Genomic DNA, 25,413 nt, shown 5'->3' on the forward strand with positions numbered 1-25,413 from the left:
TCGAGAAATGCAATCCTCTGGCAGAACATTTCAAAAGCATTTTCAATGACACTACGGCTTCGTTGTCCCAAGTTGCTGAAGCGGTGAGGGACACTCCCAGTGATGCTTTCAATTTTTCGATTACCTTGATTACAGTAGACCTCGTCGAATCCGCCATCAAGAAGCTGAAATTTTCCAGTGCTGCTGGCCCTGACGGGATCCCCTCAAGCATCCTGAAGCGATGCTGTTCAGAGCTTACAACACCGCTTTCGAAGCTGTTCAATATTTCATTACAGCGGGGGGAGTTTCCATGTTCCCGATCTACAAGAAAGGAGACAAGAGAAACGTCCAAAATTACCGAAGGATCACATCACTCAGTGCCTGCTCTAAAGTTTTCGAAATCATCATCAACGACGCATTATTCTGCAGAAATTACATTTCTCCTGACCAACACGGTTTTTATCCCAAGAGATCAGTTTCAACAAATCTAGCTCCGTTCATTTCTTTATGTCTTCGGAGTATGGAAGCTAGAGCGCAGGTGGACGTTGTATATACAGATCTCAAGGCTGCATTCGACCGGGTTGACCACTCCATACTGCTAGCTAAACTTGAAAAACTCGGTGTATCCTCGAGTTTAACTCGTTGGTACAAGTCCTATCTGACCAATCGGGAACTTTGTGTTAGAGTCGGATCAGAGCAATCGGACTATTTTACAAACAGCTCCGGTGTTCCTCAAGGTAGCAACTTGGGACCATTGCTATTCTCGATTTTTGTGAATGAGGCCGAACTGATCCTCCCAACTGATTGTTCGTTGCTTCGTCGATTGCTTACGGCTTCAGCACCTAATCGATACTTTCGAAGAGTGGTGCTCAAGAAACTATCTCACGTTGAATGTACAATGTGTATCGCAAGCTGAAACGATAAATCACCAACTTCTGCAACGTGTGGACAATGTTCGTGACCTTGGAATCACGCTGGACTGCGCCTTAACATTCAAGCTTCATTACTCGGGCATCGTTGCGAAAGCTAACAGGCAACTCGGGTTCATTTTCAAGATCGCTGACGAGTTTCGCGATCCTGCCTGTCTAAAAGCACTATAAGGCTCTCTAGTGTGATCGATCTTGGAATTCAGCTCGGTAGTATGGTGCCCGTATCAAGCAGTTTGGATAGCGAGCATTGAATCTGTTCAAAGGAAATTTGTTCGGTATGCCTTTCGTCACCTTCCTTGAAATGACCCTGTGAACCTTCCGCCGTACGAAGATCGTTGTCAACTCCTGGGTCTTGAAACACTAGAACATAGGCGGACGATTAGTCAGGCCGTGTTCGCAGCGAAAGTACTTATTGGTGATATCGACTCTCCAGGAATCTTGGCTAAATTCGAAATCTACGCACCCGAACGAGTTCTGCGGTCGAGGAGTTTCCTGCATCTTGGACGTCGTGCTGTGAACTACAGCTTGCATGACCCAATACGGTTCATGTCTGGGCGTTTCAACGAGTTTTACGAGTTTTTCGACTTTAACTGCATGTCGAGGACTTCTACCTGATTCACGGACAACTCTATGCCATAGGAGGATAACTTTTTTTATGCTATAGACTCGATTTAATGGGTAGTCCCAGTTTCCCTCGAAAACGCTTACTTTGTAGTCATTATTGGGTATTTTGCGGTTACCGTGTAGATCGCAGCCATAATCAAGATTGGCAAGAAAGAGAAATTAGTCAACATCACTGTCACTGTCTTCTGCTGACGCATCGAAAAAAGGCGAACCGAGATGGATTCCGCTGAAAAAGGGAAAGAAGAAACCGAAGAGGAACAGAACAGTCTTGATTTGGTGGCTCAACGTAGTGGCAGTGAAAGTCGTCGGTTCGCGGTGAAAATTTGTATGGCCCGCAGTGAAAGTGCAGTGTAGTAACAGACCACCAAGGTAGGTGTGCGCCGCAAAACCAACGGGCGGCGTCCGCTTGCAGAGATCCGGAAGATCGGCGAAGCCACATTAATCCGATTGAAAGTGGAAAGTCTGTTGAGAACGGGTTATTTCACTGCAGTTCCCGAGCAGCAGCAGAGCCACGTCGCCGCACCAACCAATCCGATAGCAGACGAAAATTTGGAGCATCGCAAGGGCGAGTTGGCAAAAAGGTAACCAAAAATGGCACAAATTAAGTGGCTTTGATTGACCAAGAAACCAATATTTCTACAGCGAGGACTGGCACGACATACACAAGGCCCCATCGTTTGGTTCCCGACGAACGTGGAAGAAACAAAGGAAGCCCTCAACAAGAGGTATGTTCTTCCTGCTCATGGAGATCAAAAAGCGTGACACTTAACGCACTTTTATGTAGGGCTTCTTTTTCCCGTCTCGATAGCTGTCACGACAAACGAGTCTAGCGACCGGCGCACGCCATACCGACGGTAGAGCCTGCATACAATTAAAATCCGGGGGTCAGCCGATAAAGGGTGATACGGTCAAAATTTGGTCAATATCAACTTGACGTATTTCTTTCAATTTTGCATTTAAAAAACCTGAACACCCCTCATTTTGAAGGTGTGTGTGTGTAGAATGTTGCTCCTATTTTGATTTTGGAATTCACTCTTCAGTTGTCAAAATGCCGTCCAAGCAAGAAGAGCAGCGTATCAAAATTTTGCTCGCGCATCGCGAAAATCCGAGCTACTCGCACGCAAAGTTGGTGTTGTGACCTTACCGTGTGCGTTCCAACCACGAACTTCGTAAATATGGAATTCTTTTCTGTACAGCTGATTTTCTACTTGTGCTTAAGTTCCTCCTTTTAGTTTCAAGCACACCGGCTGGTGATGAGTATAAAAAATCACTTCCGTTTTTCTTTAAACTACACTTTATTCACTATAAAACAACTTTATTAGATTGCTACTACAAAAATCACTACACTACGTTCTTTATTAAGTTTTACTTTAGTCGATCTTATTCTTACGAAGGTTGAAATTGAAGTGAAGTATAAATTATTTCTCTCTTACATCTAGGTTCACAGACAACATAAAACATAAAATAAAAATAGCCAATACTTATGAGCCTCACTGTTGATGATGGCTCACATCTCGTTTCGAATCTACTTGTCATTCGAGTCGACCTATTTTCTTTTCTCTTCTCTCTTATCTCCGATTCTACTAGAACTGTCAACATAACCGGCCACCTAAATTTGTTTACATATTTACCTTCCTTACATTTTTACGTATTCGTTCGCTCGCATCAATAATTTTCAGCTAACAAAGAATGTAAACACTAATCGAAATAACAAAAAATAATCAAATTTCTTTACTTTTCAGGCAATGATTCATCTTCTTCATTGGTTTTGTGCTGGATCAAATTCTCATCGAAAGGCAAGGGATAAATTCGAGATACTGCCCGAGTATACGTTCCTACTGCTGTTTTTACCTTCACAACGCGAACGAGATTATCTTCTCCGGGATATATTGATATGATCCTAGCTAGTGGCCATGCAACGGAGGGTTTGCTGTCTTCTTGTAAAAGGACTAGTTGACCAATGAAAACATCGACCGGTGTTGAAGACTTCCTCCTCTGGTTGTTGAGCTCCGTCAAGTACTCTTTCCTCCATCGAACCCAATGTTGCTGAACAAGCTGCTGCAGTTGTTGATAATGTTTCAACCGATTTGTTGGCACATTCGTATAATTTGGATCTGGTAATGCTGTCAGCGATGACCCAGTTAGAAAATGCCCCGGAGTGAGAACATCGAGTTCGTCTGGGTCTTCAGATAACGGTGTGAGAGGACGTGTATTCATATTAGCCTCTATTTGTACGAGTATAGTGGAGAAATCCTCATACGAGAGCCTTGCATTTCCGATGGTCTTCGAGAGTGAACTCTTTGCGGTTTTGACAGCAGCTTCCCAAAGTCCACCGAAATTTGGTGCTCTAGGGGGAATGAATGTCCACTTGATCCCATTCTTGTTGCATTCTTCGGTGATTTTCTGTTGACCATGCTGATCGTTGAGGATTTGGTATAGTGTTGCTAGTGCGTTATTCGCTCCTTGGAAGTTGGTTCCGTTGTCCGAGTGTATCTCGGTGGGAAGACCACGACGAGAGATGAAGCGTCGTAAAGCAGCGATGAAAGCGTCGGTAGACAGATCACATACCAACTCCAGATGGACCGCTTTGGTAACGAAACAGACGAAGACAGAGATAAAGGCTTTCTGTGGGCTTGCACGTCGGTGAACTGGTTTCATATAAACAGGGCCGCAATAATCCACACCGGTGATTGTAAATGGTCTACTGGGAGCTGTACGTGTCCTAGGGAGTTGGCCGATTGGTTGGGCAATAGGGGCAGGGCGGTGGCGGAAACAGTTATGGCACTTGCGACACACAAAATTTGCGAGATCTTTTCCACGTAAAGGCCAAAACTCTTGGCGCATTGAGCCTAACGTCATACGTGGGCCCGAGTGCAGTGAGCGGATATGATAGTGTTTTGCAATTAACTGAGTAAAAGGATGTTTGCTTGGGAGGATCATAGGGTGTTTAGTTTGGTATTGTTCTTCAGACAGTTGAAGCCGGCCACCAACACGAAGAATGCCTTTCGTGTCGATTTCGACATGGAGATTTTTCAAAGGCGACTTCGACGGGATAGTTTGTTTCTTCTTCAACGCGTTGATTTCCTCTGGAAAAGTTTGATACTGGACGCCTTTCACTAGTGCTTCTTTGGCAGCTTGCAGTTCAGGTAGTGTGATGGTTATTTCCTTCGGATGATTCCTCGAACGACAATGGTTGATAAATCGAAGAACGTAAGCAGTTACCCGCACGAGCTTCCAATATGAAGAATATCGTTCGTATAGCGAAACTTCTGAGGAAACAGGCTGCGTTAATAGTATCGTCTTCCTTTTTTCCAACACTTCATCTGATATCGATTCCAATGTTCGCTGTTTAGGCCACTTTTCCTCACTTTCTACAAGCCAAGCTGGACCAGAACGCCACATAGAATTAATGACGAAGTTTTTTGGAAGCATGCCTCGAGAAACATAGTCTGCAGGATTGTCTGAACCCTTCACATGGTTCCAGCTGTGTCCGTGTGTAAGTCGTTGGATTTCCGAAGTGCGGTTTCCAACGAACGTCTGCCAGGTATTCGGTGATGCCCTTATCCAGTGAAGTGTTACTGTTGAATCTGACCAAAACCAGCAGGGGATTCCCTCTAATTTTAATGCTGCTGACACTCTAGCGTAGAGTTTCGCTCCCAAGAGTGCAGCACAGAGTTCTAAGCGAGGTAAGTTGATGCGCTTTAGTGGTGCTACGCGAGATTTAGATGAGACAAGCTCAGTTTTGAATTGACCGTCCTTGCTGATAGATCGAGCATACATACAGGCACCATATCCAAGCTCAGATGCGTCACTGAATACATGGAATTGAATTTCTACTGGATCAATTGTAAAAAGATATCGAGACACTTTAAAAGATTGCAGCAAAGGCAGTTGTACGTAGAATTCCTCCCATTTTGTGCGAATTTCTTCTGGTATTGGATCGTCCCAATCAATAGAAGCCAACCAGAGACACTGCATCCGAATTTTTGCCCACGCTACTACCGGAGATACGAGACCAAGGGGGTCGTATAGCTGTGCGATCACCGAAAATACCTTGCGCTTAGTCCATTGCTCGTCGATCTTTAATTCGCGTACCTCGATACTGAACTGGTCTGGTTCCATCTCCCAAGCTACTCCAAGTGTTTTGATTTTTTTGCTCCGGTTCAAAATGCATCGTTGATAGTCTTCCGTTTGCTTCAGTTGGTGGATCGTCTAGAACTTCCAGTTTGTTTGAATTCCATTTTCGCAGTTGTAGTCCGCCTTCCGCCATTAGCGTCTGCACATCTTTTCGGAGCAGCGCTGCTTTTTCCACAGAGTCTGCCCCAGAAATAAAATCGTCCATGTAGAAGTCATTCGCTGCTGTGGGTGCTGCAACCTTGTACAGGTGTCCAACGTCTTCTGCCAATTTTTTTAAGACTCGAGTCGCTAGAAATGATGATGGAGAGAGACCATATGTCACGGTTTGAAGCTCGTATATCTGGACGGGTACCGAGGGATCGAAGCGCCAGAGAATCCGTTGTAATGGAGTGTCTTCTGGATGAATACGAATTTGCCGGTACATTTTTTCAACGTCTGCTACCAATGCGACCGGATGCTTCCGAAATCGGAGCATTAGATCCAGCAGTTCATCCTGTATGACTGGTCCTGTGAGTAGTGCATCGTTTAGCGAATAATTCGTGGAGGTTTTCGCTGAGCCGTCGAAAACCACACGCCGTTTAGTGGTGGTACTGGATTCCTTGAAGATTGGATGATGTGGAAGATAGCAAACCGTGCATTTTTCTTCCCCAATGTTTTCAGCAGTACCAACGAGCTTCATGTGCCCCAAATCCAAGTATTCTTGCATGAACTCGTTGTAACGCTTCCGTAGATCCGCGTTTCGCCCGAAACGTCTTTCCAATTGTTGGAGTCGCCGCATTGCAGTGCTCTTTGATTCGCCAATCATCTCGTGAAACCCTATACGCTTTGGATATCGAACTACGTAACGTCCAGTTTCATCTCGCGTAACAGTATGCTGAAAGTGAGACTCACAATCTTCTTCCTCTTGTGATCGTGGTGGTTTTTCAATTAACTCCTCGATAGCGCAGAACCTTTCAATGCTTTTGTCCAGTGGATCCACTATTGCCAACTGGCAATTGACTTTCGAAGTTTCGCTGTTCCATTCCGATTCGCCTGCAGCTACCCATCCAAAAACCGTGTTGACGAACACTGGTAGTGTGCCATCGAGTTTGCGTATTTGCAGCCGACCACCGTCGAGAAGATGAAAATCGTAGAAGAACTGCGAACCTAAGACAATGTCAATCGGACCCGAATAGAAGAATTCAGGATCTGCTAGTTGCATATCCGGTGGTGGTTTCCAATTTGCCATCGGGAGAGATGTAGATGGTTGATCGTCCGTAACCTGCCCCATGACTAAGAAATCCATTGGCATGGAGAAGTCCCTAGTACGAGAGCTGATGATTGTCGATACTTCATGAGCAATTTGCCGTCGAGATCGCCCAATTCCGCTGATTTCCACCTTCTTGTCACTACGTGGTAGTTTTAATAGTTGGCAGAGATGTTCCGTCATTAAATTAGCCTGTGACCCGGAGTCTAAGAGTGCCCTTGCGAGATGCGTCCTTCCCCATTTGTCCTTGACCTTCAGTACAACCGTGAGTAAGAAGACGTGCGAGTTAGCGACTCCCATTGCTACGTTTGAAGAAACATTTGCAACTGAACTTGAACCATAATTATCAGAGTTCGATGCACCACCAGTATTTGAGGGAGCAGTAGGAGGCACGATTAAATCCATTTCGGATGTTGAAGAGGAACCAGAACCAGGGAATCCAGGATGGAGAAGAGTGTGGTGCTTTTTGGAGCAAGTCCTACACCGGAACTTAGAAGGACAATCTCTTGCCAAGTGGTTCCGTCCTAAACAATTGCTGCAGAGTCGTTTGGAGTTAGTAAATTGCAGACGTTTATCTACAGCAAGTTTGTTGAATGTTGGGCAACGTGTGATGAAATGTTGTTCATTACAGAATATACAGCTATGACCTGAAGTTTCGGTCGCCGAGTTGACCGAAACCTTTGCTGACCGAAATCTGGATCCACCAAAGGAAGATGAAGCACTTGAAGTTGATGAACGTTGATCCACCAAAACTGCATCCAGGACTCGCGTTTGTTTCTTGAGAAAGTTCACTAGTACAGAGAACGCCAGTTCATCAACACCTGAAGCATGTTCCTCCCATTGTTTCTGAGTGACGTCATCTAGTTTTGCGACCATAAGATGCGTCAACATGGCTCCCCATCCGTCTGTTTTCTCCCCTAGCTGATCCAAAATTTTCGTATTCCGCTCGAAACAGTCGATGAGCTCGTGGATACCAACCGCAGATTCCTTCCGTATCTTAGGATACTCAAACAAAGCGTTTAAATGTCTCTTCTTGAGCAAATAGGTATTGGAGAACCGAGCGACTAAGCTATCCCAAGCCACCCTATAATTTGCATCACTCATTGGAAATGAGTCTATGAGTTTCAATGCATCACCTTTCAGAGAAGCTCGAAGATAATGAAACTTCTGAATATTGCTCAGTTCGGGAGAAGAATCGATCAAGGCCTTGAAAGTGTCATGAAATGCAAGCCACTTTTCAAACTTCCCGTCAAATTCCGGTAGATTAATTTGAGGTAGACGTACATACGTGTGCACATTTGCGTTATCGATTGTTTGTGTAACAAATGGAACGTTTTGTGATGCATTTTGTGGTATGTCACGGGGTAATTTACCAGCCAGCCCTGCCCTTACCTGGAAGTACATTTCCTCAAATTCTTCCCTCACTTGCCGATGTTGTATCATGTTATCTTCATGTTCTTCCGCGCCTTCAATCTCCGTTTGTATCTCCTCGAATTCGTCCCACTTTGCTTCGAGTTTCTCTAAGCGGAATTTGATTTGATACTCATCGGGTGCTTGACTGGCTTTCAGGAATTTTTCCGTCCGATGAAGGAAATCGACGATACCATCTCGTATGTGGATTTTTGGTTTGATCTTCTTCCCCATGATTGTCGACGTACAAACTAATCGAAGAGCGTTGCAGGAGTTTGCAAAGAGTTGATAAAGCCTGCAAAGGGGGCAAAGCGGAGTACCTCTCGCGGAAGAAATATAATGGTTTGGACAGGTACTCACCTGGTGAGCCTGTCAAACAGGCCTTGTATTTCTGTATATTCTCCGCAGACAGTTTGAAGGACTTTATACAACTGGCTAACCCTGTAAAAAGGACAACGCAAAGCACCTCTTGTGGGAGAAATGTATCGGTTTGAACAGGTACTCACCTGGTGAGCCTGTCAAACAGGCCTTTTGTATATATATATATATATATTCTCCGCAAACAGCAATATTCTCCAAAAGTGAAGGCAAGGTACCAGTACAGCTGACTCAGAGATCTAGTTTATCGTATCACAATCTGGTGTAGTAAAACTCCTCCATTAACGACCGATGACGCAAAGGGTATTTTTATAGCAAGTTTCGAGTTAATTGTAATGACAGCTTTGTCTTGAGTAGAATGGCCTAACGGGTGAACTTCGTTCGGAATCAACCTTCCCTCGTCCGAGAGTAATCGACCACCAAGTCCAGAAGCGTAGTAATTGAACAGTAGTACCGAGAAATGGAACGGAAAAACGACCAGGTAGAAATGAAAGCAGAAAGTAATGCGTTGGACAGATACTCACCTTGTGAGCCTGTCAAATAGGCCTTGAATTTTCAATTTCTACTGGCTTCTCCGGTAACTTCCAATGGCGTCCACTAGCCAATCAAACAATAAGAGTGTGATGGCTGCTTCCAATTATTCACAGGCCATCAAAGGTAGTTATGGCTATTCTTATTGTAGTAGCGAACCTTCCAGTATGGCGATAGTCCTTTTATGACTACGCGTCAATGATGGCGATACTGACGCCCCGTCGCTTCCTTGGAACGCGATCCTGGTCACGGCACCAATGTTGTGACCTTACCGTGTGCGTTCCAACCACGAACTTCGTAAATATGGAATTCTTTTCTGTACAGCTGATTTTCTACTTGTGCTTAAGTTCCTCCTTTTAGTTTCAAGCACACCGGCTGGTGATGAGTATAAAAAATCACTTCCGTTTTTCTTTAAACTACACTTTATTCACTATAAAACAACTTTATTAGATTGCTACTACAAAAATCACTACACTACGTTCTTTATTAAGTTTTACTTTAGTCGATCTTATTCTTACGAAGGTTGAAATTGAAGTGAAGTATAAATTATTTCTCTCTTACATCTAGGTTCACAGACAACATAAAACATAAAATAAAAATAGCCAATACTTATGAGCCTCACTGTTGATGATGGCTCACATCTCGTTTCGAATCTACTTGTCATTCGAGTCGACCTATTTTCTTTTCTCTTCTCTCTTATCTCCGATTCTACTAGAACTGTCAACAGTTGGCAAAATTGCTAAAAGTTGCCAAATCAACCGTTACAAATGTAATTAAAGTGTTTGGGGAACGTTTGTCGACAGCCAGGAAGTCTGGATAGGGGGGAAATCGAAAACCGGAAGCCGCTGAGACGACAAAGAGAGTTGCCGGTAGTTTCAAGCGAAACCCTAACCTCTCTCTCCGAGATGCTGCAAATAAGCTGGGTGTATCGTCTACAACCGAGCATCGAGCCAAAAAACGAGCCGGACTATCGACTTACAAGAAGGTAGTGACTCCAAATCGCGATGATAAACAAAATACGACGGCCAAAGCGCGATCCCGGAGGCTGTACACGACGATGCTGACGAAGTTTGACTGCGTGGTAATGGACGACGAAACCTACGTCAAAGCCGACTACAAGCAGCTTCCGGGACAGGAGTTTTATACGGCAAAAGGAAGGGGAAAGGTAGCAGATGTTTTCAAGCACATGAAACTGTCAAAGTTCGCAAAGAAATATCTGGTTTGGCAAGCCATCTGTACCTGTGGCTTGAAAAGCAGCATTTTCATAGCTTCCGGGACTGTCAACCAAGAAATTTACGTGAAAGAGTGTTTGAATAAACGTCTGCTGCCTTTCCTGAAGAAACACGGTTGTTCCGTACTGTTTTGGCCGGATTTGGCATCTTGCCATTACGGTAAAAAGGCCATGGAGTGGTACGCCGCCAACAACGTGCAGGTGGTTCCCAAGGACAAGAACCCTCCCAACACGCCAGAGCTCCGCCCAATTGAGAAATACTGGGCTATTGTCAAGCGGAACCCAAAGGAGACCAAAAAAACTGCTAAGGGCAAGCAGCAGTTCAAGGCAAACTGGCTTTCTGCGGCGAAGAAGGTGGACAAGGTGGCTGTACAAAATCTGATGGCAGGGGTCAAGCGTAAGGCCCGGCAATTCGGATTTGGAAAAGCGGAAGCCTAACTGAATATTTTTCCTGAATTTTATACTAATTGAACTTGAAAAAGAAATTTAATTTGATTTTTTAAATAAACGATTTCACCGATTTACACGCGTTTTCTCTTGACCAAATTTTGACCGTATCACCCTTTAGGTCAACGACAGGGACACGTGCTGTCCGCACAGCCGTCGTGGGAAGGAGTCATCGAACCAGTGCGTGAAGGAGGCCACAGAAGGCGTCAACGGCGTTGGCCTAGTAGCGGCGATGGTAACCAGCATTTCCACAACTCGTGCTTACTCCTGTGTCTTCGTGTCTTGTATGTTTACGGATGAGGCTTGGCAGGTCAAGTTAGTAGGGTCTTGGAAAATTTTGGCTCTTTATTCATTATTTTGGTAGGAAAACGCAATAGTAACTTGCTATATGAGTGTAGTGGTCTTGACAGATAACGAACGTACGTGAGTGAGAAGAAGGCTGGGGACGGAGTGACGAGCGGAAGATTCCGACGTTAGAAAACCGGAATACAGATCGGTACACGAGTGGACAACTGTTGGGCACCTGCATGGGACAGTTAGAGTTGATCGAAAACGAGGAACTGAAGGCCAAGTGAGCCAACATCCGGAGGTTCATAGTGACACAGAGTGACAACGCCAGCAAGTGGAAACTTGGTTTCTTATTATCCAGATCAAGGGCATGTTGCTGCATTTGGGATAACAATTCGATGTTCTTTTTTGCATTTGCACTTAAATAAAACTCGAATCTATAAATGCAGCTTTTTTCGAAGCCACATTTTGCCAGATATTCCAACTTTTTTGATTTCTTACGCGCATTTGAGTAGCGATTTTTTTCGGTAATTTTGCGAATGTTAGATTTTAGATATTTTAAAACACTAATTATTTATTTTCTTCGATGTTTCAGTGCTGACATTTGTCATCGCCTGAATCTGTCATGGAACATCGCCTTCATCTCTGGTTGCAGGGCTGCCAACAGCAAAAAAAAAAAAAATATTTTGAGCTGTTAATTTTCGAAAATAAAGCTGAAATATTGCTTTATAACTTTGCGTTCCATACTGAAAACTCGAAGTGATTAAATGCAATCTAATGTTCTAAAAAAATAACAAAAAATACCTTTTTACAGCCCTCAGCAGGACACTTTTATCAACAATCAATACGAAACTAACGATTTTAAATTGGCCCACTAATTGACTAGCCTATTGGTCCCAAGTAAATCGATTAACGTATCCCATTCTAGTACTACACAATGTTTGTTTTGATTTGCCATTAAAGTTTGACAGATAAAACGAGAGGTTCGTGGATTTTCCTATGTTTCGAGGGGTGCATCGATTAGCTTGGGACTGAAGTACCAGAGCTGAGCCAAAAAGTTGAGTACTTTTCCTCGGGACTTACTACGCTCAGAGTTACCTATATGCTATTATTAAGCGTATAAGACGATAATAACAGCTGAACATGTTTTTGGAGCCGAGTTATTAACGAAAGAGAGAGTCGATGAAGAGAATCGATCAATTTAGGTTGGTGTATGTGAAAGGTAACGCGAGAAGTGTCCAGGAAATTCTCTTTAATAAAATTATGGTGGTCCTGAAAAGGACCGTTTTGTAGTGATGGCTGAGTAATGGTGAGCTATTTTGTTGTTGTTTGGAACGGTAACGCGCTAGATGGCCCACAGCGGCTCACGACGAGCAACTGAAATCTGATCAGTAGCGGTGCAACTTTTTCCACCTTCTTCGGCGAATGGACCACTCAGTGGGCTGCAGCTCAAACTTGCGGGCAGCCTTTCGTCGTGTACTACAACCACACGCCGAAAGCACTGCTGCTGCTGATGATGATGACCACTGTACACCACCACTCACCACACGCGGTATTGCATAAACAAAGTTCGGTGAGACCGGAGTGAATTCGATTTTTAAATCTGTGTTAGGGAAGGCGCGTTGCGCAGTAAATCGGTGATAATTTTCATTATTATATCAACAGCTGCATATTCGTGCAATTTTCAATAGTGACCTTTTGAAAATTGATAAAGTGTTCATTTTAGCAGAATCGTAGATGACATTCAAATCGATTGGCTTGTTTAGAATTAATATCCATCCGCTATTGACAGAGTTGTAAATGGTCAAAACCTGACCACTTTTCGTAACGCGGTCGATTTCGGTTTTTTGAAATTGCACCCCCAATATGTTGCCGAAAGACGCAGAAGTTGCACCGCTACTGATCGGATTTCAGTTGCTCGTCGTGTGCCACTGTGGACCATCTAAGAAAAGCACGTCACCGTTGAAGGTAATCGCATTAAGCAGCAATTTGAGGCACATTTTGTGAGATTGCTTTGATGGCTTCGAAGAATTGATCGAACAGGAGCAATGCGATGCATCAACATCGGCCTCAGGAACAAAACGTGGAAGACCTTCAAAACCTTTCACGGATTTGAGCGAAAGAGGAAAACGTCGCATAATTGATAATGAAGCAGTTGATCCTTAAGTCGATACGCTCCAAAAAAAGCATTGCTATTAGCAAGAAGGACCGCTTATAACCGAAAGGATCTGAACCTAGTTAAAGGTTTTGGCAAGGGTTTTGGGCATATTTTGAAAAACCAAAATAGTTCTAAAACAATGCTGGCTCAATTAACTGATCAACGGGGAATAATGTCAGCTGAAGAAGATTTTAGTCTACTTATCGAAGGTGGATTGAGTAGATTTCAATATGAACTTATGCATAGAGAAGTGCCTTCAAGATTTCCACCTTACGATGTGATCGGGGCTGTGAAAAAAAATGTGTGCCCCTCCTAGTGAATTCATCGAAGAAAGCGCATCGAAAATAAGAGTGAAACTCCGGGCGCTAATGGAAAATACAGTGAAATGAATCGTTAAAATAATGAATGTAGATCTCAACGAGTAGGGGAAAAAGCTCTAATGTTGGTCTATGGATCTAAGATTGGACCCATCGCTAAAAACCTGTTATTTATCAATTTTATCTAGATGAACGCGTCATTGGAACGGTACTATTGGATATTTTTGGTCGCTATTGAAAATTTAGCCGATTGCTGAATTTATGTGTGTGTGTGTGTGTGTTCCGTAGATTTGTTTTTCTCTACGCTTTGCATCTCATTTCGTGATTCACCTTTGTCGTAATACTTCCTTCAAATAACACAAATTTTCATACATTTCCATGGTCATCTGGGAGGAGGTTCGTGTCTAGTGCTTTCCCCAGGAACCGTTCGTGGCCACCAGCTACCACCCGTCCAGTCTTGGGCGTATCCAGCGAGGCATAATTCAGATTGCTCGCAATCTCCGACACCGGCGAGAGACCAGCAGCTGAGCACTTTTGCAAGCGGAAAACTTGCTGATTCACGGCAACGTCGGCCACCTAATCACCACCAAAACTCGCGACGGATACATTATCAGCACATTCCCGGGCTAATTTACCAACCGGACCGGGTTCAAACTCGCCCACGAATCTCTCAATAGAACTACACGCCGAGGCAATGAAAACCGAGACCGAACAGAAAAACTGAAGCTGCGTCATAGATTTTCGAGGTTAGATTCAAAATTAACTGAGTCACTCAAGACAAACATAGGAAAACATGATATATCACTAAATGATAACTTTATGAACACTTGAAACGAAATTTCAGAACACAAATTAACAAATTTAAAGCAAACAATGTTTAATTCGTGCTGACGAAAAATACGTAGCAAAAGAAAAACACGTCAATTTTCAAGCGCTTACTGCGATCGTGTGTTAGTATAACATTTTGTACACCAATATTTATTTTTTTTTTTTTCCCTTGGTTTGTTTTTTCCGTCGATCTTGTTTTCCGTGCTGAGCACCAATGCTACCGACGTGCCAGGAAGGCAGCTCCCACACCTGGACCCTACCTATCGACCCATCAACTCATGAACCGGGGACCAACGGTTTTACTTCCCATCCGAAGGAAGGCGTGATCAGAGATGTTATGCCTCAGAACATCCCGGCGGCGCCGACTGGGATTGAACCCAGGCCTTCCGGGGTGAGAGGTAATCACGCTTACCACTACACCACCGGCGCCGTTAAATCAATATTTATTTGTTGATAAGAATATTACAAATCCTTATATACTTAGAACACGATTCACAAATCTTTATATACTTAGGTTTCATCATTGCGTTGCACTCTGCCACTCTTCCCCAACTCTTGCCGTTGTTCAGATTGATTGATTAGTTGTGATATTGAATTAGTGACAACCTCGACCATAATACGTATTCGACTTTATTTGCTAGGTTCCTCATATTCGACTTACAACAAAACCGCACTCAAGACAGCCACAATAGTAACCGCCATTACGGAGACGGCATCGAACCGCATAGCTGCCGATACGACGTTCTGCTCCAACCAACGTTCAATGAAAGCGTAGTTTTTATTCGTCCACTGAACGTTTTCCCCGGCAAGTTCCTTAGCTGTGGCTGATTCTCCAGCATTCAAGTATCCTGCAGAAGCAAGTTTCGCATTCATTGCTTCAAACTGAAATAAAAGTTCAAGTTGTTTCAAAACCATCCCTGCACTGAAAAAAAACACTTACTTCATCATACTGTTCCTTGTTGACGACCCGTCTGGCCATTCCGGTAACGGCCGAACCGATCGCCCGGCCTCCAAAGCTTCCTCCATTGTAGAGTCTGTCTATGGTATCTGCATTCTCATCCAAGAACTTCATTGCGACCTCCAATCCGACCTTTCCATTCGTATACACAGCGCTGAATACACGCGACCGTTCCTGGCCACGGTAGCTGGCTTCTCCTGTCTCGTCTATTGAAGTTGCTAGATACAGCTGTAACAATTCAGCATTTTGCGAACAGCCAAGGGCACTGATGAGTAACACCCGATCCGATGGATCCTGCGAACGGTGCATACGATCCCACACAAACAGGAACGTATCGCGATTTGCATTGCGCAATCCGTTACAGTACACGACACTCTTCAGATTAGGATCTATGTCTTCGGTTTTATTTGAAACGACTTCCGCTAGTTGTGAGTTGGTCTGCGTTAGACATTCTTCCGAACCGACTTGACAAGCCCAGTTGATGAGAATGTTTCGTGTTAGCTTCGCAAAGTGAGAATCGTCGGGCTTGTTTGCCAGACCGAACTTGTCGAATGATGGCTTGACCAGCTCCCAGACGTATTGTTTGAATAATGCGTACTTGCTAGAACCTGCCAGCATTCGGTTAAGATAAGCCAATCCATTGTTCAACGATGCCCATGGGACGTATTCCTGTTCAACGGTGAGATATTGGACCAATCGAAGCGCAACATCATACTGAAGATGACCAGATCGTGCCAAATTGAGTGAGTCATCAATCAACTGAGCACGATTAAGATGATGAATCGAATTGTGGTCGCCATGATGGAGCTCGTGGATTATCAACTCCCATAAATTATCATCGTAGTTGACTCGGTAGTAGCCGGTTTGTTGTTTGTTGAAGATTACCCAATCGTCATTATCCCAGTTGAGTGACGGTGAAGGACGCAATTCAGCTGTCTCACCGATCAACCAATCAAGAGGAAGAGTGGACGAGAAATCAGAAGCTTGTAAGGTAGCCAAGTTGTACGGTAGATACCAGGTGGCCTTGACGGCGTCATCCGAAGGTTTTAGCAGGTATCGTTCTTGGCGTAGCTTTATAACATTATCTGCGCCACGACTCACATGCAGCAAGGGATATCCTTTCTGGTCAGCCCACGAGCTGATGATGTCGATGACTTTCACATCTGAGGGAATGGCATCGTGTTCCTCAACGGATCTCTGTAGGCCAGCAGCCAAATCGTCTGGGGATGCTGCTTGGAATTGTTTTGCATCCAAATAGTACTTGAGTCCGGCGCGGAAAACTGAGTCACCAAAAGCGTGTTGCAATTGTCGCAAAACAGAACCAGCTGCCAAACGAGATTGGAGATTGTGTTATAAATACCTACCCTCATTTCGATAATATGACCATTATGTACTTACATTTATCATAGGCGATATCATCAAACAATGCCGAGATAGCGGACGGTGTTTCGACATAGCTGTTCATGGGACGGGTTGTTTCCAGTGCATCTGATTGGAAAGCGGTTTGGACGGCTTCGACTGTGACCATTTCTTGAATGCGCAACTCGGGATACGCTTTGTCTGCAGCTATGAACTGCAGCAGGGTTGCAAATCCTTCATTTAACCAAACATAGTTCCACCATGTCGGAGATACCAGATTACCGAAAAACTGGTGAGCGTATTCATGAGCAATGATAAGGGCAGTACGCTTCAATTGACCCATAGGTGATTTGGTGGAGTTGTAGATGAGTGCCTCCTCACGATAGGTTACTAGACCCCAGTTTTCCATCGCACCGGCTGCAAAATCGGGGATTCCAATTTGATCAAGCTTCGGAAAGCTGTAGTTCACCTGGACGTAGTCTTCTAAGGCATGAATCACTTTGACGCCAGCTTCCAAAGCAAAATCAAGGTCCCCGTTGTGAATCGAGGCAGGATTGGCATAAACCGACTGGTTGTTCTGAGCATCAGATACAAAGTCAAAATCGGAAACGACAAATGCCAACAGATAAGTCTGCATTGACAGCGTGTCTTCAAACGTTGTAGTTGTGTAGTTCTGGTTCCTGTGAAGTATGAATTAAAGGGTTATCTGAGACATCGTGCACTCTTGAGAAATTGCTCTTACAAATCCACTTGACTTTTGATGGGCATGTTTGCGATAGCATGATAAGTGTTACCATGCATCAACTTCAAACCGATCGGAGCTCGAGTCCCAGGTTCATCGTAACATGGAAACGCGTGTCTCGCATCTGTTGACTCAAACTGCGTAGTTGCAATCCACCGTGTTGCTCCGCTGGCATCGGTGTAGGATGAACGGTAGAACCCACCATTATCACTACGAAGTACTCCATGGTATTGAATCTCCAGTACGTAGTTTCCGACCTTCAAGGCCGATGGAGCATGAACGATCAGGAATTCGTATGTTTCGTCCGTGGAGAAACTCGAATCATCATTAACTATCACGACATTATTGCCCGTCGAGCTTACTTCGGTAAGCTTTACGTGCGTCACCGTGATTTGGCGGTGATGAAGTGTAATATTTTGTACGTTCTGCTCTAGGACACGTAGAGAGATACTGACTTTTCCTTCAAAGTCAAACTGGTTTTTACTTCCGTGATCGTGAACGTGCGTTGTGAGCTCAATATCGTATCGAAGTGGGCTTGTGGTGTTCGGTAGACGATATCCGGAGACGGTTTCCTGCCTGGCGGTTGCAGGGAGGTTTCTATTTAGCAAAGGCACACCAGACCAGACGGCTGATGATAGGCCCAGCACCAGGATCGCCGTTTTCCACATCCTAACGGGTTGGAAGCTACAGGTGAACTGAATTCTTCCACCACAGGAAACGGCAAAGTTAGATCATGATGAATCTTCTCAACACATCAATTATTAATTATTATCTTATCTTATCGCGAGCCGGTAGCAGCGATGCGCTCTCGATGTGGGTTTTGTCCATGCGAAGAAATGTCATCCTTTTCAGCGAAAGTAGGGTTTATTTTGAGAGTTCAAGATTCAGCGCACTTGGAAAGAAGGATTAGTCTGGACTTACCAGAAGAAATGCCATCATAATTGGATCAATGCCATCAACATTCCATACGACAGGCATGACGACTACGAAGGTATTTAGTCAGCCCTCCTGGACCGATCAATCAAAATTCATTGGCATACAATGGTATATTTAGGGATTATTGTCATTGAGGCGATATTGACTTATCGTAAGCTAGAATACTATCGGGCTTTGACATTGGCTGGCAATTTTTCGGTCAATTTGGATGTTTGATAAGACAGTTATAGACGTAGGGATTTTATTGATAAGGCTATCAGTATAGGCAACTGGTGTACATAGTATTTAGTGGCCCGCGTGCAATAATTACGTTCATTGAGAATTTACTTAGCTTACCATTCAGGCTAGCGGCCTCCCTTATGTGTTGTTTACATATGTGCGGATTTGCTAGCGCTAGTGTACTAGCACTGTGCAAAAAAAGAAGCCAGAATAATGTAACCAGGGCATCAGTGTTTACCAGCATAAGATTTCAGGAGCAACTGAAATTCGTGCTAGTTGGCTAGCAAATCCGCACAAGTCTAAATACCCCATTAGACCAGTCGGTAAAGGGGCAGATGGTATAACAATGATTTTGCATTTTTCCTACTGTGGAAGGCTTCCACTGGAAGCATTCTATGAATTCTGTGCTTTTCTGAATTGTATTATCTAAGTTATCTGTAATTCGCCTTCGGGATTCACCTATTCTCATCATCATATTCCAGAATTCTCTTGATCTTAATTTCAATGTTCGCTCTCTCGCTCTCTCAAGAAGCAGAGCACGAGAGAGAGAGAGAGAGAGACTCCATGAATTTTATTTTGGATTCTTTGGATCACATTTTGAGACTTAGGCACGGTACACAAATTAAGTAACACAAAAATCTGGATTTTGAACACCTATGTAACAATAATAATGCTTGAAAAGACTCGCCCTCACAAATTACGTAACGCTAACTCAAGCGCCTCTCCCCTCCTTTTTCAAGATGGAATTAAAAATCTCAATTAGCAGTTTGAAAAGAATTTATTATGTTATACGGTAAATGTCGGCTTCGACACTCATTGACTGTTTTCGGCAACTAAATTTTAAACAATAATTTCACTGTAATTTCTTATCAAAACACTTCGCTGAATGTGTTCACACGATTCCTTAGTCTTTCAGCCTTCTGATTGTATTTTTACTACAAAGCAATCCTGTTATGCCAAATTTGTCTTTAAAAGTAATATAGGCACTTTATCACAATGTGGCTGATTTCGAGTTGTCGACAATAGAACAGCTCGTTAACACGCAATTCAAATGGAAAGGTTGCCGAAGAAAAAGAGGCTGCCGAAAATAGTCCCACTCACCTGAGAAGTTTGGAGCGTTTTTTACAATTCTGTCGATTGGGATGGATAGAAAAGCAAGCAGCAGATCAACGTAAACAAACAAACACGTCATTGCGCGATGGTTCACTTTTTATGATTTCGTGGGCGAGCTAATCTGCCGCTATTCGCATAACAGTCCCATGTCGATTTTTATCGATTTTGTTTTTTTCGCGTGAGTTGAAGAAGAACTGATAAAATAGTAGACTTTGTTCCTGAAATAAACAAAAACAAACCCCACTTGTTTTGTCCCATGTTGAAAATATTCGCATAACAGTCACACTTATGTCCGCTCGATATGCTGTGAAAAAATAAGTTGGAATAAAGGCTTTTTTCATCAAATTATCCTATCTTATCACAGTTAGAGACCTCGAACTCGTGTCGTTACGTATTTTGATTTGTTTCTTTGGATGTACAAACGAAATGGATAGTGCGGGAGGTTACATACTAGGTGACAATTGTCACCTCACCGGTGACTCAGAGACAAGACTCGAAAAATAAGTCTGAGTGTGATGCTATTTTTAGAAAGTGGAAATTAATACAAATAGCATTTAAAAAAAGCATGTTAAACTTAAATTTGATTTTATTTCGAAGAATTTCTGTATGTGATTCAAAGTTAACAACAGCGTTCAGTTATGTTCCCTTCCGTTCAGGGAGATCAATCCAAAATTGCTTTTGGTCATCTTTAATGACGGGCAAAATTGCATTCAGCAGCGCCTGCTTGCGATCAGTACATATGCCGACCGGATCAGTTCGACGTGTAAGGATGCTTTCAATAACAAAATCACTATCAGTGACCGTCTTGAGCTGTTTCTTGGAAAGGGTGCAGCAAGTTCTCATTTCTTCGCTATCATCCACTGAGCTGCTGTAGTTCATCTCGTAACTGCCTTTCTTTAGAATGATTTTCCTTATGCTCTCTATATACGGGCGTGGCTTACAGTGATTCAATGTGTACTGAGAAACTGTCAACTTCATCTCGAAGAAATCGTTAGCAAGAACATTCTTCTTCGCTTTCTGGACCACATCGCTAAACTCTGGGAACGTTGATGTTGGTGGCCCGTGACGCATGGCTTTCTCGACAGCCGCGTGAAAACTGTCGGCTGCCATGAACGTATGGCCAGACTCGAAAAACTTGAGCAGAACTTCCTTCACTTTAGTTTCCTTCGTATTGAGCAAGAGAATTAAATAAAGGAATAAATTCCAATTCTTGTTCTGGCTGGAGCAGTTGTCCAACTAGAACGTAACCTTTTCCATTCCGTTACACCACATTATAACTTTGTTAAAACAGCTCGTTATGTCACCCGCCGACCTCCCAGAGGTAGACTCGTCCCAGACACACGGAATAACCGGAAATTCCTTGGCATAGCTACCGACTGGTGCGAATGTTTCATTAAAAGCCAGCACACGCTGAGTGAATACAATCGACTTCAAACCTTCCAGACGAGGAAGTTGGATGACCTGTGATAAGAAAACATGTTAATGTTAAAAGATTAAAAATTTGTATAATTTTCTTTATAAAAAATCACCTTTTGGAGGTCCACAGCAAATACGATTTCTTTAGGCCGGATTTCGTCTCCATCACCTCGATAAACTGATCGTGAAAGTGTTGCCAACCGTAAATGTTCAACATGCGACTTACAAGCAGAACATACAGTGAGGAAACGATCTTCTTCTGCGTGTCCATGTGAACTCTGATGTAATGCCGCAGTAACACAAACCTCACATTGGTCGTGACCGAGTTTTACGAGTGAAATGTTCATTCGCGACATTACTTTAGAATAAAACGAGTAGTTAACTTTTAAGGCAGGGTTTACTGAATCTTGGTAGCTCTGATGCATCGAAACCTGTGTTAGGTCAGATGGAAGGTAGTAACGATTCGGTGCGTGTGCTCGTCGGTAGTGTGACACAGTCGGGTTGTAAGAAAGGATGTGCGATTTCACAGCTTCCCGTTTGGCTTGACATCTTTCATATTTCCCACGCTTAGTAGGTTTCGGATTCCCCTCGTAATCGCTGTCGACACATCGATATATAATGTTTCTGAAATTAAAAAAATTAATTAATATGTATCATTTAAACAGGCCAATACAATACTATTTACCCGCAGTTGTCTCCATAGCCAATAGTATTCAAAAAGAATTTTCGACAAACACGCACATCAGCTCCATTCATCAAACGGAAGGAGAAAATATAGGCGGATCTTTTTTAGGATCGTTCGCTGTGGTTCGGTTCTTGTGTCGGAGTGGCACTGGGCTTCGGTGTACATTTTCCCTGATGTAAAGGGTTTGCTTGGTTTTATCCAGCTTCCAGAACTGGTCATGAACATTGAGCCGCTCGTCCTTCGATACAATGTGGTCACAGTTTCTCCGGCATCCATATTTTGCGATAAGCAATTTGTGAGCCAGGCGGCGATTTTGCGCATTACTTGCATTCTGTATTTCTTTTTTGGTTCGTTTCCGCTTTCTGTTCTCAACTTCAAAAAAACTTCCGTCGGAATCCTCCAACTCTTCCTCTTCGCTGTTTGAAGTATGCCCTGTGTTCTCCATAGTGTATTTATCGAGTTTTTGAATTCCGTCTGCGCCATATTTGTCCAAAAGAAACGTTTTAAATGATGAAGGACTACCAGCTGGTTCAACGTGGCGACGCGTGACAATTTCAGACACCTGTTCAACATTTTTACTAAAACAAGATTTTTGGTATATTTTCGAATTTATTCACAACGTTTTGGCCTATCTATACAAGAGTGGAATTCTCCTATTAATTTTGCCCGAAAATGCGTCAATGATGTCATCGTAAAATAATGGTCTTTTCATGATTTCATTCAGCAACTGTCCCTCTACAGCCATCATCATCAATCCAAACAGTCGCGTTTCACCCATTGTCGTTCTCAAATAATTTTTCAGACGCCGTAGAACTGAAAATGACCTCTCGACGGATGCTGTTGTGTTTGGCAACGTTAGTATTAATTTGGCAAGCCTTAGAGTTTCCGAAAAAGTTTGGTGGAGGTTTTTCTCGATAATGATTGCAACGATGTCTTTGATTTTTTTACCTCTGAACTCCTGGCGTGAGTACAACACATTTAGCTCGTTGCTTAGTTTAGCTTCATCGAACTTAGTATCAAATTTAATTAAAATTTTCAACAATTCAGTCGGGAAAGCAACGTTACAGCTTTCAAACTTATCGTGGTTTAATAGACCGATGAATTGGTAGTCATCTAGTTCTTTAAACCGTTTTGTCATTTCGTCGAGAATTTTATCAATAACGGAGTCATGAAGCTGCCGATGATTGATCTTGCTTCCTTTTGCGCTTGCGCCAGACATTTCAATAGCCGCACTGAGTAGATTATCAAAATGAATATATCTCTTTAATTCCTCTATGGAAGTATAGCACACTTTAACGTTCCGTACACATTCTACTACGTCTAATTCTTTTGCTTGCAGGATTTGGTAAAGAACATCCGTATGTGCGAACATATTAGCAAACATTTTGAGCAGAAAGATAGTGTTGAACTCAAGCATGAAGGCATGGAGACCTCTGGCAGTTGTACAAGTCTCAGCGTCGAATTCACTGTCACCAAGATAAATCTCTCCTAAACACTCATTAATAGCAGCATAATTTAGATCGACAATCTTTATCATGCGCGAGCTGTACGACCATTTAGTTTTGCAAACGTTTGGAATTTTTGTGTTCATAAACTCCTTCAATTTCCCACAACGTGTCGGCGATTGCGAAAAAAATGATGCAAGGGACGAGAGCGTATTGAAAAACCTTGAACACTTTTTGTTGTTTACACAAGAGTGTAGTAGCACCAAGTTCAGCACATGTGCGCGACAATGAATAAATCCAGCTTTTGGAAAGCGTTGCTTCACCAATGTTTGAACACCGGATGTTTCTCCCGACATTACAGCAGCACCGTCATAACTTTGCGCTACTAACTTGTCAGCATTCAGACCAAAGATTGCTGCAATTTCTTCTACTTGTGCAGCCAACGCAACGGCGGTTTTGTCACTACTTACATCTACCAAACGAACAAGCCTTTCAACTGGTGTTCCTAAAATTGTAAAATATGAATCAGATTTTCGAAATCATATTCATTTGTTAAGTTGTTACCATCGGGTTTAACGTAACGTAGAGTACATGACAGTTGTGATAAGCGTGCCGAATCCGTCGATTCATCCAACAATATGGAGACGAACTCTGCTTCGTTAACTTCTGCTTTGATGATCTGCAACATGTACTCTCCAACACATTCAATCAACTCGTTCTGGATACCTCCGGACGTTCCACTAAACACCTTCTTTTCAATAAACTCTTGAAACGCGGGGTCCTTTGTGGCAACCACGATGCAAAAGTCTTTATAGTTTCCTCTATTGGTAGAATCCGATTTCTCGTTATGGCCACGGAAGGCAAGTCCATGTGTCCCAAGGAAACAAGTGACTTCAATCAGAGTTTTCATCCCTTTCCTATTTTTAGTCACCTCTGCATTGTGTTTGTTTCTGGCAACTTGCCGGCTGTGGTCTAGCGATTCATCAATTCGTAGCTGTCCGAATGTTGTCAATGCAAATGAATTATTTATGTGATCCTTCGAACTTGAATGCGTTTTTGTAGATGCCGAAAGGTGGTTCAGATCACTATATCCTTCCTTGGACCATACACTTTTTTCATTGGGGCTTCGGAACAACAAACATGGCCAGCAATAGAGTTTGTTCAATTTCGTGGAACCACAAAGCCATTGTTGATCATATGATGACATATTAAAGTTACGTGACATTATTTTTCCTTTCAATTTGTACGTAGATTTCAATTGCTCCATAGGTGGGCGAGGAACCGGACTTTTCACAAGTGCCATTTTGTCCTCTATTGTACGGGCGGAAAAAGGACATTTTAGGATTTGCTCGATTATGCAATTTTCAGCTTTATCCTCCATCTGAAAGATTCATTCAAAAGCAGTTTATTACGTTGTGATAAATTCTGCACTATGTAAATTTACTTACCACGTCGACCACAGTTCAATGAATTTTATAGTCATTGAGCGTGAAGGCGGGAAACAATAAGTACAGAGAGAGGTAGCTCATACAGTGAAATGTGTTTGTATAAGTAAACCAAAAATCAACGCAAACGCAAATAGTGACGTCACTGCTTGCGTGTATCGTACAGTGGTTGTGTGAGTGATTGCTTTACCTCGGTAATCCTCGCCTTGGGCGGGAAGCACGAACGGAGAGGAAAACGAAACAAACGAACAAATTCATTCAACACGAAGACGTGGTTGTGTTTGCGTTTAGACATTTCCATCGCTTTTGTTCAGCAGAAAACTTGAACCTCATCGAGACCACGCACATTACCGCATCAAACTGCGTGAGCAGGACGCTTTGAAACTGATGTTCTCTGTCTACTCAGCTGTCAGGTCGACGGTATAGTATCGGGTTTAGCGTCGCGTAAAGCGCGAAATTCTTTACTTTCAATTACGCGCTGCACGCAACAATAAATGTCATCGGACTCACTGTTTGTTTAACTGCAACAAGAGAGGGCTATTCATGTTAAGAGTTAGTAACCATGATTTTAATTCGGAAAATATGTTTGACG

At 43.1% G+C, this 25,413-nt stretch overlaps 1 protein-coding gene across 1 annotated transcript; it reads right to left on the bottom strand.

Moving 5' to 3' along the window:
• Window positions 1-15,120: 15,120 nt before the first annotated feature.
• LOC135697312 (aminopeptidase N-like) lies at window positions 15,121-18,280 on the bottom strand. The gene is made up of 4 exons (XM_065216936.1): window positions 17,563-18,280; window positions 16,860-17,500; window positions 15,444-16,786; window positions 15,121-15,385 (listed from the first exon to the last, which is right to left on the bottom strand). The coding sequence occupies exons 1-4, from the start codon at window positions 18,228-18,230 to the stop codon at window positions 15,161-15,163; spliced, it is 2,877 nt and encodes a 958-aa protein (XP_065073008.1). The 5' UTR covers window positions 18,231-18,280; the 3' UTR covers window positions 15,121-15,160.
• Between the last annotated feature and the right edge of the window lie 7,133 nt (window positions 18,281-25,413).

This window comes from Ochlerotatus camptorhynchus, unplaced genomic scaffold, assembly GCF_037179485.1.
Source record: "Ochlerotatus camptorhynchus isolate MF236.1 unplaced genomic scaffold, CSIRO-AGI_Acam_v1.1 ptg000070l, whole genome shotgun sequence".
Classification (NCBI taxonomy): Eukaryota; Metazoa; Arthropoda; class Insecta; order Diptera; family Culicidae; genus Ochlerotatus; species Ochlerotatus camptorhynchus.